This window comes from Bos mutus, chromosome 6 (genome assembly GCF_027580195.1).
Source record: "Bos mutus isolate GX-2022 chromosome 6, NWIPB_WYAK_1.1, whole genome shotgun sequence".
Taxonomy (NCBI): domain Eukaryota; kingdom Metazoa; phylum Chordata; class Mammalia; order Artiodactyla; family Bovidae; genus Bos; species Bos mutus.
The window spans coordinates 2,394,817-2,410,040 of NC_091622.1; the positions used below are offsets into that span (position 1 = coordinate 2,394,817).

Here is a 15,224-nt window from a genome sequence, read left to right on the forward strand (position 1 = left end):
AACCTTTAAAGACTTTTGAGTATCTGGAGACCAAACCAGTTTGTCGGTTTGGGCCTGCTGAGTTTCAGCTATAAGTTTATATAAAGACCAGGCAAGTTCCCCATAACCCAGAATCTAAATGCGACAGTAGCCTGTGATTCCCCAAAATCTTCTCAGTTGCCTTAAAGCCATAGGTAGGGGATGATTTAGTATAGGTTTAATTCTCTAGGGGCCTATGGCCCGAGTCCCTTCTGATATGATTAGGCCCAGATATCTAGCAGATTGTTGACAAAGCTGAACCTTTTCTCTTGATGCCTTGTAACCTCAGCCTGCCAGAAAGTTTCAGAAGTCTTCTGAGGCTCGTGAACAAGCTTCCTCTGTCTCAACACAGAGCAAAATATCATCTACGTATTGTAACACCTCTGCTTCGAAGCTATTAAAGTTTTGTAGATCCCGTGACAAACTTTGTCCAAATAAGTAAGGACTGTCACGAAATCCCTGGGGCAAAACTGTCTAGGTTAACTGAGAAGTTGGCTGCGCAGAGTCCTCAAAGGCAAATAGAAATTGACTTTCTTCCGCCAAAGGCACTGAATAGAAGGCATATTTCGAATCAATTACTGAGAAATATTTGGCTCATTCAGGAATTTCAGACAACAGAGTATAAGGCTTAGGCACCGTGGGGTGTAAAGGAACTACAGCCTCATTTATTATTTGTAAATCTTGAACTAGTCTCTATTCACCATTTGATTTCTTTATACCCAAAATATGAGTGTTGCATGGACTGTTACAGGGAATTAATAGTCCCTGTTCCTTTAAATTTTCGATGATGGGTTTTATCCCTTTCTTTACCTCAGGTTTCAGTGGATACTGCTTCTTATATGGAAATAAGTGCGAGTCTTTGAGTTTGACAACTACAGGAATAGCATTTTGTGCTTGGCCCACAGATTTTCCATCAGCCCATACTCCAGGATTTACATTTTGTTCAGTTAAAGGGAGAGAAAGGGAAGGCTCCATATTCATGAAAACAAAGGCATGGACCTTGCTCAGTATATCCCTCCCCAAAAGGGGTGATGGAGACTCTGGCACGATCGGAAACTTGTGTGAAAATAGCACCGGATTCCAGTCACAACTGACAGAAACAATGAAGTAATACCTTTTGGCTCGTCTAGATAGTCCCATTATGGAAGCGGATTGGGAACAAAGTGGGCCAGGGGCTTCAGTAAGCATGGAGTACGTTGCCCCAGTGTCTAAAAGGAAACTGATGGATTGGCCCCCCACAGTTATTAATACCCGGGGTTCCTCGGGTGTAATTAGGACGGGAGCTAGTGTGGGGACCCCTGGGCACCTTCAGTCCTGATTGTCTTGAGTCTGACTCCTGAGACCTACGGCTCTGGGGGCAGTATCTCTTCCAGTGTGGTCTTTGCAGACCGGACATGGAGCCGGGGGCAGCTTAGATGCCTGAGGGCAATTCCGCTTGAGGTGCTCCTCCTTTCCACAGTAATAGCAAGTCCATCCCTTTTCACCTGGGTGCCTCTGGGCATTTTTCTCAGGCTGTTTAAGAACGGTTCTGATAGCCATTGCGAGGGCTTCCACTTGTTCCTTTGTCCTTTTCTGACTTTCTTTCTTTTCCTCATATTCCCTTCCATAATAGACTGTCTGAGCCAGTTGTAACAGAGTATTTAAAGACTGATTTGGTCCATACGCCCATTTTAATACCTTATGGCAGATATCTGGAGCCAACTGAGTGAGAAATCTATCCTTGAAGATCACTCTCCCCTCTTCACTTTTGGGATCAATCTCAGTGAATCTGCAAAGGGCTCCTCTCAGTCTATCTAGGAATTTACCAGGAGCTTCCTTCTCCTGTTCTATGTCTGCCAATTTGCCATAGTTTAAAGGACTGAGTGACTTCACTTTCACTTTTCAGTTTCATACATTGGAGAAGGAAATGGCAACCCACTCCAGTGTTCTTGCCTGGAGAATCCCAGGGACAGAGGAGCCTGGTGGGCTTCCGTCTATGGGGTCGCACAGAGTCAGACACGATTGACGCGACTTAGCAGTAGCAGCAGCAAAGGCTTAGCATGCGCCTGCCTGAGTCCTTCAAGAATACATCTGACAAAATGACTCTGATCCCATCTTCCTTTAGCTGTGCTGTAGTCCCAGTCTAGTTCTATAGTTGGGATTGCCTGCTTTCCAGTGGGGAGCGCGGCTATCTCGCCCTCCCTCTTCCCTACTGATTCATTACCAAGCCATTCATCTCCATAAGCAACCACTTTCCCCAAAACTCGACTCTTTGAGTTGGGAGTCAGCGTTTGTCCCAAGATATACATCACATCCTTCCAAGTAACGTCATAAAGCAGAGTAACACCTTTAAAAGCTCTAATATATTTTTCTGGGTCCTCTAAATAGTCTCCAAGATCCTCCTTGATTTTTTGTATTTCTTGGTAAGAAAAAGGCTTATTAACTCTCATAGACTAATTATTTCTCCTAGTGGGTTCTTCATGAAGAGGCAACAGTTTGTGTGGCTGTTCTTCAGTCTCTCTGGCTAGTCTGCGCATATGATCCCAGGGATAGATTGGAGAAACCTGCTTTTCTTTATCTCTTTGTCTCCTGTCCTCCATCTCATCTAGCAAAGTAGGAGGACAGGAGGGAGCTGAAGGTGTCACACCCAAATCTATACCCTTAGGACATAAGTCTGGCATATTTCACAAAGAGAAAAAGGGCAACGCATATGCTACTTCTACCCATTTTCCTTGTTTTCTACAGAACCAGTCTAGAGACCCTCCAACTGGCCACAATTTGCCATCCTTCAATGGATACCGTGGCCATGAAGTATCCCATAGAAAGACCAGGTTTGTTTTCTTTAAGCTTGGGGATCAAATCTATCCCAGTTTTTCAGGATACAGTTCAAAGGAGTGAGGCTGGAATTGCTAGCTCCCATCTGTAAGAGAGAGAGAGAGAGAGAAAAGAAACCAGCACCCTCTTTCTACAGGAGGCATCTCTCCTTGCTCTAGATGGGGGTGTAGACAGACTTTACACCAAAGCTTTTCTTTCCTGGGCGGACTTAGTCTGTCCCTTACTGACGCAGGCAACATACTCGTCCCTCCTGGTTCTACCCCCAAGATGGGATGGAGACGCACCAGGGGTAGACCTGATGGTATCCCTGACTGACGTCCAGCTCCTCACCATTGAAACCTTGCTTGCCTCTGATGCCACCCAGGGTGCAATCAGAGTAACCTTCTGGAATGCCTCCCAGGCTAAACCACTGGGGAAAACATTTCTCACCTGAGTGCCAGTGCATGACTGTATATTCTTGACCACAATAAGACTGATATGAACATAAAACTGAGATATTCCTTTCAAGCGTCACCACACCAGTATAAGAGCCTCCTAAGCATCACCACACCAGTATAAGAGTCTCCTCTGGTCCACTAAGAGCCAGCATTACCAATGGGGAAAAAAAAATCCACTGTAGTTCCAATCTGAGTAACCTTTAACCTCAGAGATGCTCTTGGAGCTAGAGCTCTATCTAGCTTCCAAACTTTCCATGCCTAGCGAGGCTAGGCGCTTCCTGACTACCAATCCAAGTTTGGGACCTAACTCATAGTACATAGTAACAGCGTAGATCACAAATCCCTTAAAAGTCTATAATCCAACAGATTAGGTTAGTACTTCTAATTTCCAAGGAGTTACGAAATGGTCAAAGAGACTGAAAAGTTTGACCAAGAAAGGAGAGTTTGGTCCACACGCTTTGCCCATTTCTGGTCAGTCCCCCAAAGGAGACATGGGGTGCCTCTTGGCATTGGCAAGTTGGTACAAACCCCCGACAGGTTTCTGCCATAAGCCGTATGAGGTCACCATGGAACCACAGAGCAGGGCTCCTCATTTGCTTCGCTCAGGGCATTTCATTCATCCACGCAAGCATACCGTAGAGTTAGTAAAGTACAGCAGAAAACGTGTTCGCTAGGAGAACAAAGAACTAGAGCTCCAAGCATCCTTACCTTGTCCTGAAGAATCCTGGATGAGACCCCAAGATGAAAGCTTGTTGCTGACACATGAAAAGACACAGGGATTCTTGGCCTCTGGAGGAGAAGAATTCAATCTGGGGCCAGAGACGAGGCTTGGTCACTCACAGCTTTTGTGTAATAAAGTTTTATTAAAGTATAAATGAGATAGAGAAAGCTTCTGACATAGGCATCAGAAGGGGGAAGAAAGAGTACCCCCTTGCTAGTGTTAGCCATGAAGTTATATACTCTCTAATTAGTTATTACGGTGAATCAAAAGAATGTCTGGAGGTTGTAAAGACCTCACTAGACCTACTCCCATAATTTACACCTTAAGATAACAGGATTAGCCAGAAGGTTTTTTCCAGAGACTGTCCTCAAACAGGATACATTATTGTTATATAATCCTAAGGAATGTAGAAGGACACAAAAGTTTGTCCTTTCTTCCTCATTGAGAATTCCAGACCCCTCTCTCCTTGGGGACATCTGGACTTCTTATCAACCTGCCTAGGAAATGACTCTCTCATATATATATATATATATATATATATATATATACACTTGTATATGTGTATATATAATATGTATATATGTATATTATATATTATATATATATATATACATTCTTTTTGCAATCTTTTATTGTTTATCACATGAGATTGGTTATAGTTTCCTATATTATACAGTAGGACCTTGTTGTTCATCCATTCTATATATAATAGTTCATCTGCTAACCCCGACCTCCCACTGTATCTTTCTCATAACCCTCTCCCCCGTCTCACAATTCTGATCTCTATCTCTGTGATTTAGATTTATATGGAATATAAAAATATGGATATATTTTATCATATGATATTTGTCTTTCACTTTTTGACTTAACTTCACTTAGTATGACAATCTCTAGTTGCATCTATGTTATAATAGTAACTGAAAATGGCATTATTTCATTCTTTTTCATGGGTGAGTAGTATTTCATTGCATATATGTATCACAACTTCTTTATTAATTCATTTGTCAATGGACATTTAGCCTGTCTCTATGTTCTGTCTATTGTTAGTAGAGTTTCTATGAACATAGCATGCATATGTATTTTTGAATTATAGTTTTGTTTAGATATATGCCTATGAGTGATATTGTTGGATCATAAAGTAATTCAGTTTTAGTTTTCTGAGGACCTGCTATATTGTCTTCCACAGTGTTTGCACCAACTTGCAATCCCATCAGTTGTGTAGAAGTTTTCCTCTTTCTACACACCCTCTGCAGCGTTTGTTATTTGTAGACTTTTAAATGATATGGAATGGAGTTTTCAAGTCAAGAATGCTGAAGTGGATTGCCATTCTCGTCTCCAGCTAATTGCCAACATCCATTGGTTAAAATAAAATGCAAGAGAATTCCAGAAATGCATCTACTTCTGTTTCATTGGCTATGCTAAAGCCTTTGACTGTGTGAATCACAACAAACTGTGGAAAATTCTTAAAGAGATGACCTGTCTCCTGAGGAACTTGTATGGACATTGAACAATGGACTGATTTAAAATTGGGGAATCAGTATATTGTCACCTATTTATTTAACTGCTGTGCATAGTACATCATGTGAAACGCTGGGCTGGATGAATCACAAGCTGTAATCTAGTTGCCAGTAGAAATATCAATAACTTCAGATATGCAAATGACGCTATCCTAATGGCAGAAAGTGAAGAGGAACAAAAAAGCCTCTTGATGAAGGTGAAATAGGAGAGTGAAAAAACTGGCTTAATACTCAACATTAAAAAAACTAAGATTATAGCATTCAGTCCCATTACTTCATGACAAATAGATGGGGAGAAAATGGCAAAAGTGACAGATTTTATTTTCTTGGGCTTCAAAATCACTTTGGACAATGATTGCAGCCATGATATTGAAAAATGTTTGCTCCTTGGAAGAAAAGCTATGACAATCCTAGACAGCATTTAGGTTGATTCTATTCCTTGGCTATTGAAAATATTGCTGCAATAAAAATTGGGTTGTGTATATCTTTTCTCTGGATACATGCCCAAGAGTGGGATTGCAGTATCATATGGTAACTTTATTTTTAATTTTTAAAGGAACTTTCATACTGTTCTCCATAGTGACTGCACCAGTTTATATTCTGATCAGCAGTATAGTGGGGTTCCTTTTTTTCTACACGCTCTCCAGGATTCATTGTTTGTAGATTTCTTGAAGATGGCCATTCTGACTGAAGTGAGGTGATATCTTATTGCAGTTTTGATTTGCATTTCTCTAATAATTGTCTATATTGAGCATCTTTCCATATGTCTTTTTGCATTTTCTATGTTTTCTTTGGAGAAATGTCTATATAGTGTATCTGCCCATTTTTGATTGGGTTGTTTTTTGCTTGTTTTTGCTTTTACAATAAGTTGTATGAGCTGTTTGTGTATTTTGAAAATTAATCTTTTGTTGGTTGCATCTTTACAAATATTTTTTTTCCCCATTCCATTGGTTGGATTTTCTGTTTATGGCTTCCTTTACTGTGCAGAAGCTTTTAAGTTGATTAGGTCCAATTTGCTTATTTTGTTATTATTGCCATTACTCTAGGAGATGGATCCAAAAAAATGTTGCTACAATTTATCTCAAACGTGTTCTGCCTATGTTTTCCTCTAGGAGTTTTAGAGTCTCTGGTTTTAACATTTAGGTATAGTCCATTTTGAGTTTATTTTTATATATAATATTTTAAAAAATGTTCTGATTTCAGTTTTTTACATGTGGCTGTCCAGCTTTTCCAGAATCAGTTACTGAAGAGACAGTGTCTTTCCTCCACTGTATATTTTTTAACTTAATTTTTATTTTAGTATACAGTTGCTTTACGATGTTATGTTAGTTTCTACTGTTCAGCAAAATGAGTCACAATAAATGTACATATATCTTCTCTTTTTTGGATTTCCTTCTCATTTAGGTCACCAGAGAGAACTGAGTAGGGTTCCCAGAGCTATACTGTGGGTTCTCATTAGTTATCTATTTTATACATAGTGTCAATAGTGTGCCTGCATGCTAAGTTGCTTCATTCGTGTCCAACTCTTTGTGACCCTATGGACTGTAGCCTACCAGGCTCTTCAGTCCATGGGATTCTCTCAGCAAGAATACTGGAGTGGGTTGCCATGCCCTCCTTCAGGGGATTTTCCCAATAGAAGGATCGAACCCTCATCTCCTATGTCTCCTGTGTTGGCAAGCTGGTTCTTCACCACTAGCACCTTTATGTAGACCATAAATGCCTGGATGTATTTCTGGACTTTCTGTCCTATTCCATGGATCAATGTGTCTACTTTTGTGCCCGTACCATACTGTTTTGATTACTGTAGCTATGTAGTACAGTCTGAAGCCAGGGAGCCTGATTCATTCAGCTTCATTCTTCCCTCTCAAGATTATTTTGACTTTTTGATGTCTTTTGTGTTTTCATATAAACTGAAGGACTTTTTGCTCTAGTTCTGTGAAAAAATGGCATTGATAATTTGATAGGATTGCATTGAATCTGTAGCTTGCCTTGTGTCATTTTAACAATAATAATTCTTCCAATCTAAGAACATGGGTGTATCTTTCTATCCATTTGTGTGTTCTTCAGTTTCTTTCATCAGCATGTTATAGTTTTTGGAGTACAGATTTTTGCCTTCTTAAGTAGGTTTATCCTTGAGTATTTTTTTTTTTTTTGATACCATTGTAAATGTAATCACTTTCTTAATTTATCTTTCTGGTATTTTGTTGTTAGTAAAATCATTTAAAAAATATTTTTATATTTCCTTCTGCACACTCTGGCACTGAAATTAGCAGTTCCTTTAGGTTTATTCCCCTCCCTCACTCAAGCCTTACAAATCTTTCTTTATACTAAATTACTTATGTGAATCTAGGTTAAATTTTGTCATTTGATAATCAGTTTATTTTTTCTGTTATCTCTATAGACAGTATCATTTTATACAAGCAAACATGTTTTCTTATCTATGTCTCATATTGTCCCCATCTAGTTTTCTTATTCCAATCATTAACCTGTCTTTTGCCAGTTTAATATTACCTGTCTCATCCCATTACTCACTCCCTCATCTGTTTTCCTTAATCCTCTCTCCCCACTCACTATGCAACAAAATTTTCCTAAAACCATTCCAAAAGGTAGAACAGAATGGTCTGGGACTTGAGACTTTATCTAGTTATAAAGTTAAATAATTAAAAGATTCAAATGTAAGATATCATTTCATAATGATTTAAGAAGAAAAAACAGAGACATAGGTGGCTAAATGGCTAATGATTGGGTATAATTTTGAGTAATAAAGACTATTTAAAATCTTTTTCCTTTTTAATTTAAATAAGATGCTATAAACCCTTGCTCTGGTTTCTGATAAATACTACTATCACAAATACTACTGCTATTACAACCTTTTTAATGAAGACATAAAATCTAGTGATACTTCTCTGCCAGAAATTTGAGATAAAATTTTTAGAAATAAAGAAGTCTAAGTAATTCTACAAAATGATATTACAGTATATATTGCTAAATATTAACTAAGGTTTTAGGAGTATGTGTGGAAAAAAAGATTCATTTATATTTGAGTGCTTTAGAGGAAATGGGAAAAAATCTTCAACTTAAAGAGAATGAATAGCATTCATGGTTTGGAAAAGGAAGAGGTAGGAAAGGAAGGAAAGGAATAAGGAGGGGTAGTGGAAGGGGGTAGGAAGGGAATGATGCACAGAGAAATTTTGAGAGCAGAAACCTGCCAAAGAAACCAAACACTTCCCTGTGATTTGATGACTCATTTTTCATAGCAAAAATTATAATTCTGTTCTAATTTTTTGTGTTGAATTCATGAAGCATTAACACTAACTGGGAAAAATTTAAGTGATAAAAACAATAGTATTCACAAAGCATTCTACAACAGTGCACAGAGATATGGGCAATGGGTCTGGACATCAGATCCTGGACATGGAACCTTTGGCTATTGGGCTTTGAAAGAGCATACACAAGGAAACACTAGCTCTTTCCCTGGTGAGACTGAGTACAGGGCACAAGCAATATGATATGGAGGGGAAAAAAAGTATGATTTAGCCCATCATCCCATCTCAGGCTTTATGTTTGGTGGGAAAATGGCCTCCCCCTAGACCTATAACACTCCAATGTCTGAGGCTCACAGCTGCAGCTCAGTGGCCTGGTAGAGCCTGTGTTTGGAGGATGCATCAGGCACCATCCAGGTGGGATGGAGCTTGGACTCAAACATTGCTGTTGACTGAGACTGAAATCCTGAAGCACAGGGCTCTGGTTAGTGTCTGTGGAGTTTTTCAGAAAGTCAGTTCTCTTATGGGAGGCCAGCCAGAAGGCAATCTTACATAATTTTCCTTCCCCCACTTTGTTAGTTTTAGAGGAAGCAGCTGCTGTTGCATGCTTCCCAGACACTTCCAGACTGGCAAACACATGGTCGTCTTTAAATCATTAACATACTTTAATGTCCTGATGTTTATAAAATTGTTCATCCCCATACTTTTCAAGATCAATGGAAACTTAAAAAAAATTTGAGTAAGAACGTATGCCTCTGGCATTCTGTTTTCTCCCTCAAATAGAGACACTGGGGTTGACATTATAAATTCTTTTCAAATAATCAGATCTTAAATTTAAAGAATCAAGTTTTCTGGTATATGTTTTAGAAATCATTTTATATTTATTGCTTTTTCTAGTTTACCTTAATAACATTTTTTTTCAAATTTTTAATCTTACACATTAATTTTCATTCTGACAAATATATTCTATCTTCTAAAGTGGTACCTAGTTAAACTTAGGCACTTTTGCAAAACAAACCATAAACACAATGAAAAGACCACACTCAAAATGGGAGAAAATATTTACAAAGTAAGCAAGCAATATGGATTAATCTCCAAAATATACAAATAGCTCCTGCAGCTCAATATCAAAAGACAAATATTCCAAACAAAAAATGGGTGGAAGATCTAAATAAATATTTCCCCAAAGAAAATATATGGATGGCTAAAAACCACATAAATATACAATATTATCTCTAACCATTAGAAAAATGTAACTCAAAACTACTGTGATATATCCTTTTACACTGGTAAGAACAGCCATCGTTAAAATCCCCATTTTATTAGGGAGCCATGGGGCCATGAAATGTACTTATTAAGGGAGTTTTAACTGGTAGGATATTAACAAACCATAGGCAAGAAGATATGACATTGAAAGATGAATTTCCCAGGTCGGTAGGTATCCAATATGCTACCGGAGAAGAGTGGAGAAAGAGCTATAAAAAGAATAAAGAGGGTGACCCAAAGAAAAAACAACACCCAGTTGTGGATGTGACAGGTGATGGAAGTAAAGTCCATTGCTGTAAAGAACAATATTGCACAGAAATCTGGAATGTTAGGTCCATGAATCAAGGTAAATTGAAAGTAGTCAAACAGGAGATGGCAAGAGTCAACATCGACATTTTACAAATCAGTGAACTAAAATGGACTGGAATTGGTGGATTTAATTCAAATGACTATTGTATCTATTACTGTGGGAAAGAATCCCTTAGAAAGAATGGAGTAGCTGTCATAGTCAACAAAAGACTCAAAAATGCAGTACTTGGGTGCAATCTCAAAAGCGACAAAATGATCTCTGTTAGTTTCCAAGGCAAACCATTCAACATGACAAAAATCCAAGTCTATGCCCTAACTGAAGAACGCTGAAGAAGCTCAACGGTTCTGTGAAGACCTACAAGACATTCTCCAACTAACACCAAAAAAAAAAAAAAAAAGATGTCCTTTTCATGATAGGGGACTGGACTGCAAAAGTAGGAAGTCAAGAGATAGCTGGAATAACAGGCAAATTTGGCCTTGGAGTACAAAATGAGGCAAGGCAAAGGCTAAGAGAGTTTTGCCAAGAGAACATCCTGGTCATAGCAAACACCCTCTTCAAACAACGTAAGAGATGGACACGGACATGGACATCGCCAGCTGGTCAATACCGAAATCAGATTGATTATATTCTTTGTGGCCAAAGATGGAGAAGCTCTATAGAGACAGCAAAAACAAGACAAGAAGCTGACTGTCGCTCAGATCATGAAATACTTATTGCAAAATTCAGACTTAAAATGAAAACAGTAGTGAAGACCACTAGTGAAAACATTCAGGTATGGCCTATATAAAGTCCCTTATGATTATACAGTGAAGGTGACAAATAGATTCAAGGGATTAGATCTGACAGGTAGAGTGCCTGAAGAATAATGGATGGAGATTTATAACATTGTACAGGTGGTGGTGATCAAAACAATCTCCAAGAAAAAGAAATGCAAAAAGGCAAAATGGTTGCCTGAGGAAGCCTTACAAATAGCTGAGAAAAGAAGAGAAGCAAAAGGGAAAGGAGAAAAGGAAAGATATGCCCATTTGAATGCAGAGTTTTAAAGAATAGCAAGGAGACATAAGAAAGCCTTCCTCAGTGATCAATGCAAAGAAAGAGAGGGAAACAACAGAATGGGAAAGACTAGAGATCTCTTCAAGAAAATTAGAGATACCAAGGGAACATTTCATGCAAAGATGGTCTCAATAAAGGACAGAAATGGTATGGACCTAACAGAAGCAGAAGATATTAGGAAGAGGTGGCAAGAATACACAGAAGAACTGTACCAAAAAAAAAAATCTTCACGATCCAGATAATCATGATGGTGTGATCACTCACCTAGAGCCAGACATCCTGGGATGGAAAGTCAAGTGAGTTCACCTAAACTCATGTGCATCGAGTCGGTGATGCTATCCAGCCATCTGATCTTCTGTCGTCTTCTTCTCCTCCTGACCCCAATCCCTCCCAGCATCAGAGTCTTTTCCAATGAGTTGGCAGTTTGCATAACGTGGCCAAAGTATTGGAGTTTCAGCTTTAGCATCAATCCTTCCAATGAACACACAAGACTGATCTCCTTTAGAATGGACAGGCTGGATCTCCTTGCAGTCCAAGGGACACTCAAGAGTCTTCTCCAACATCACAGTTCAAAAGCACAATTCTTCGGTGCTCAGCTTTCTTCACAGTCCAACTCTCACATCCATACATGACCACTGGAAAACCATAGCCTTGACTAGATGGACCTTTGTTGGCAAAGTAATATCTCTGCTTTTCAATATGCTATCTAGGTTGGTCATAACTTTCCATCCAAGGAGTAAGCGTCTTTTCATTTCAAGGCTGCAATCACCATCTGCAGTGATTTTGGAGCCCCCCAAAATATTACTTGTATGATATTCACCTTAAATTTTTTAAGATGTTCACTTTTACTCAGAATTCTATTTAAACAAATGGTATTTGACAAGTTACTTACTATTCAAAACATGCTTTGCTCATTGATGCTATATATTCACTTACCTTTTCTCAGATATAAAATAAGACATATTTGTCTTTTAAGGCTATACAAACTATATTTGTTGTTTTAATTTAATCTTTATAAAATGTAATTCCCAAGCTCTTATTTTTATATATCCTGAATTCTTTAATTCAAATTTCACAATTAAGGTATTCAGTTCAGTTCAGTTCAGTCGCTCAGTCGTGTCCGACTCTTTGCGACCCCATGAATCGCAGCACGCCAGGCCTCCCTGTCCATCACCAACTCCCGGAGTTCACTCAGACTCACGTCCATCGAGGTGGTGATGCCATCCAGCCATCTCATCCTCTGTCGTCCCCTTCTCCTCCTGCCCTCAATCCCTCCCAGCATCAGAGTCTTTTCCAATGAGTCAACTCTTCGCATGAGGTGGCCAAAGAACTGGAGTTTCAGCTTTAGCATCATTCCTTCCAAAGAAATCCCAGGGTATTAGTCCCTGATAATATCTTTTTGTCTGTATGCCTGTGTATCTGTCTTTCTATGTCTCTTTGTCTCCAATTCTCTCTTTCTCTCTCTCATACACCACACACACACACACAAAGCACACTGTTAATCTTATTTGCCTCGGTCACTAAAATGCCAAGAGAAAATTCAGAGCCATGCTAACACCATAACTTTTCCTGTTGCACCCTCAGCATCCCAGATCTAGAAACCCATTGCAGAGTGGGGTCTTTGCTAGGTGTGTGTCCTCAAACTAACCTCATGGTAAACATCTGCTGATCCCAGCAGGCAAAGGTGTTTCTACAAAGTAAGTTCCCATCTTCTGTGCTGTATGATAACCATGTGTATCTCTCAATGGAGAAGCCTGGACCCAAATGATACAGCTTTCTGGTGGTATTATGTTTTCAACTCACACACAGTCTGCCATTTTCTCCAAACCCTTTCCATAGTCCTGAGTTTCTGGAATGAAATCGATTCTGACATCATCATTTTCCTCTAGTTTTAATGAGATAAAACTCTGCTGGATCAGACTCATTTGATCTTAGTCATAATTTCTTTCTCAGATATATCTTTATCCATTTCTGTAAAAAACCTTGGTAAAGAACATCTTGTGGAGGTAAGGACTATATTGATTTTGTTATCTCAAGAAAATAACATAGTTCCAGGAGTGTTATTAATCTGTTTATGTATTTGCTCTCTCAAACTTACTCTCCTAAACCTTAGCAGCAGGGATAATGTATTTTACAGTAATCACTGCATTCCTTGTTCTCACTGTAGTGCAAGAGACATGGGGAGTACACAGTAATGCAGGATTAATAAACATTTGTCTGATTGGTGGGTTCGTAGGCAGGCTTCAGGTTGTCAGTTCTCCGACCCTCCCCTTCATCATTAATTTACATGAATATATGGTAAACAGTGATGAGTAAAGTGACAAAAACAGAACTTTAAATAATTTTGAAGCTAGCTCATGGGTACAATAAAATAATGTAAAATATGTTCCATTTGGTTATTTCAGTCAGTTTGAGAAATGCATCAAGGGAGAAATCTGGGGAAGTTTTTAAGCTTATTATTATATTACTGTCTTTTCAGGAAACTCTCATGTTCTGCCACTGAATCTAGCTGTTTCTATTTTGATTTAAATCATATATATATAATTATATATATAATATAGAGAAGGAATATATATATAATTATATATATAATATAGAGAAGGAAATGGCAACCCACTCCAGTATTCTTGCCTGGAAAACCCCATGGATGGAGGAGCATTGTAGGCTACAATCCATGGCATTGCAGAGTCGAGTCAGACACGACTGAGCGACTTCACTTCACTTCATATATATATATATATATATATATATATATATATATATATCATTACATATATGTTAGATCTGATAGAGCACCTGAAGAACTACGGGCAGAGGTTTGTAACACTGTACAGAAGGTGGTGGCCAAAAGCATGCCCAAGAAAAAGAAATGTAAAAAGAAAAATGGTTGTCTGAGGACGCCTTACAAATTGCTGAGAAAAGAAGAGAAGTGAAAGGCAAAGGAGAAAGGGAACAGTAAACCAAATTGAAAGCAGAGTTCCAGAGAACAACAAGGAGTGATAAGAGAGCCTTTTAAGTAACCAATGCAAAGAAATACAGGAAAACAATAGAAAGTCTAGAGATCTCTTCATGAACATCAGAGATACAAAGGGAACATATCATGCAAAAAATGGGTACAATAAAGGACAGAAACAGTAAGGACCTAACAGAAGCAGGTGAGATTAAGAAGAGGTAGCAAGAATACACAGAACAACTATACAAAAAATGTCTTAATGTCCCAGAAAATCACAATGGTGTAGTCACTCACCTGGAGCTAGACATCCTGGAGTGTGAAGTGGGCATTATCATATGTGAAACAGATCGCCAGTCCAGGTTCGATGCATGAGACAGGGTGCTCAGGGCTCATGCACTGGGATGACCCTGAAGGATGGGATGGAGAGGGAGGTGGGGGGGGGTTCAGGATGGGGAACACATGTACACCCCTGGCTGATTCATGTCAATGTATGGCAAAAACCACTACAATATTGTAATTAGCCTCCAATTAAAATTAATTAATTAATTAAAAAAAGGAAGCATTTGTTGTTGATTGTATAGTCACTAAGTTGTGTTTGACTCTTGTGACCCCATGGACTGTAGCCTGCCAGGCTCCTTGGAATTCTCCAGGCAAGAATACTGGAGTGGGTTGCCATTTCCTTCTCCAATTAGGAAGCATAACTACAAGCAAAACTAATGGAGGTGATGGAATTCCAGCTGAGATATTTCAAATCCTGAAAGACGATGTTGTTAAAATGCTGCACTCAATATGTCAGCAAATTTGGAAAACTCAGCAGTGACCATTAAGACAGGAAAATTTCAGTTTTCATTCCAATCAAAAAGAAGGGCAAT

At 38.8% G+C, this 15,224-nt stretch overlaps 1 protein-coding gene across 1 annotated transcript in view; it reads right to left on the reverse strand.

The window, feature by feature from the left end:
• Positions 1–2,839: 2,839 nt before the first annotated feature.
• LOC138988257 (craniofacial development protein 2-like) overlaps positions 2,840–15,224 on the reverse strand; it is a gene marked incomplete at its 5' end in the record, with an annotated part of 52,385 nt that continues 40,000 nt past the window's right edge. Inside the window, 1 exon segment of the mRNA XM_070372895.1 lies at positions 2,840–2,917. Within this exon segment, the coding sequence (XP_070228996.1) occupies positions 2,840–2,917 (78 nt within the window).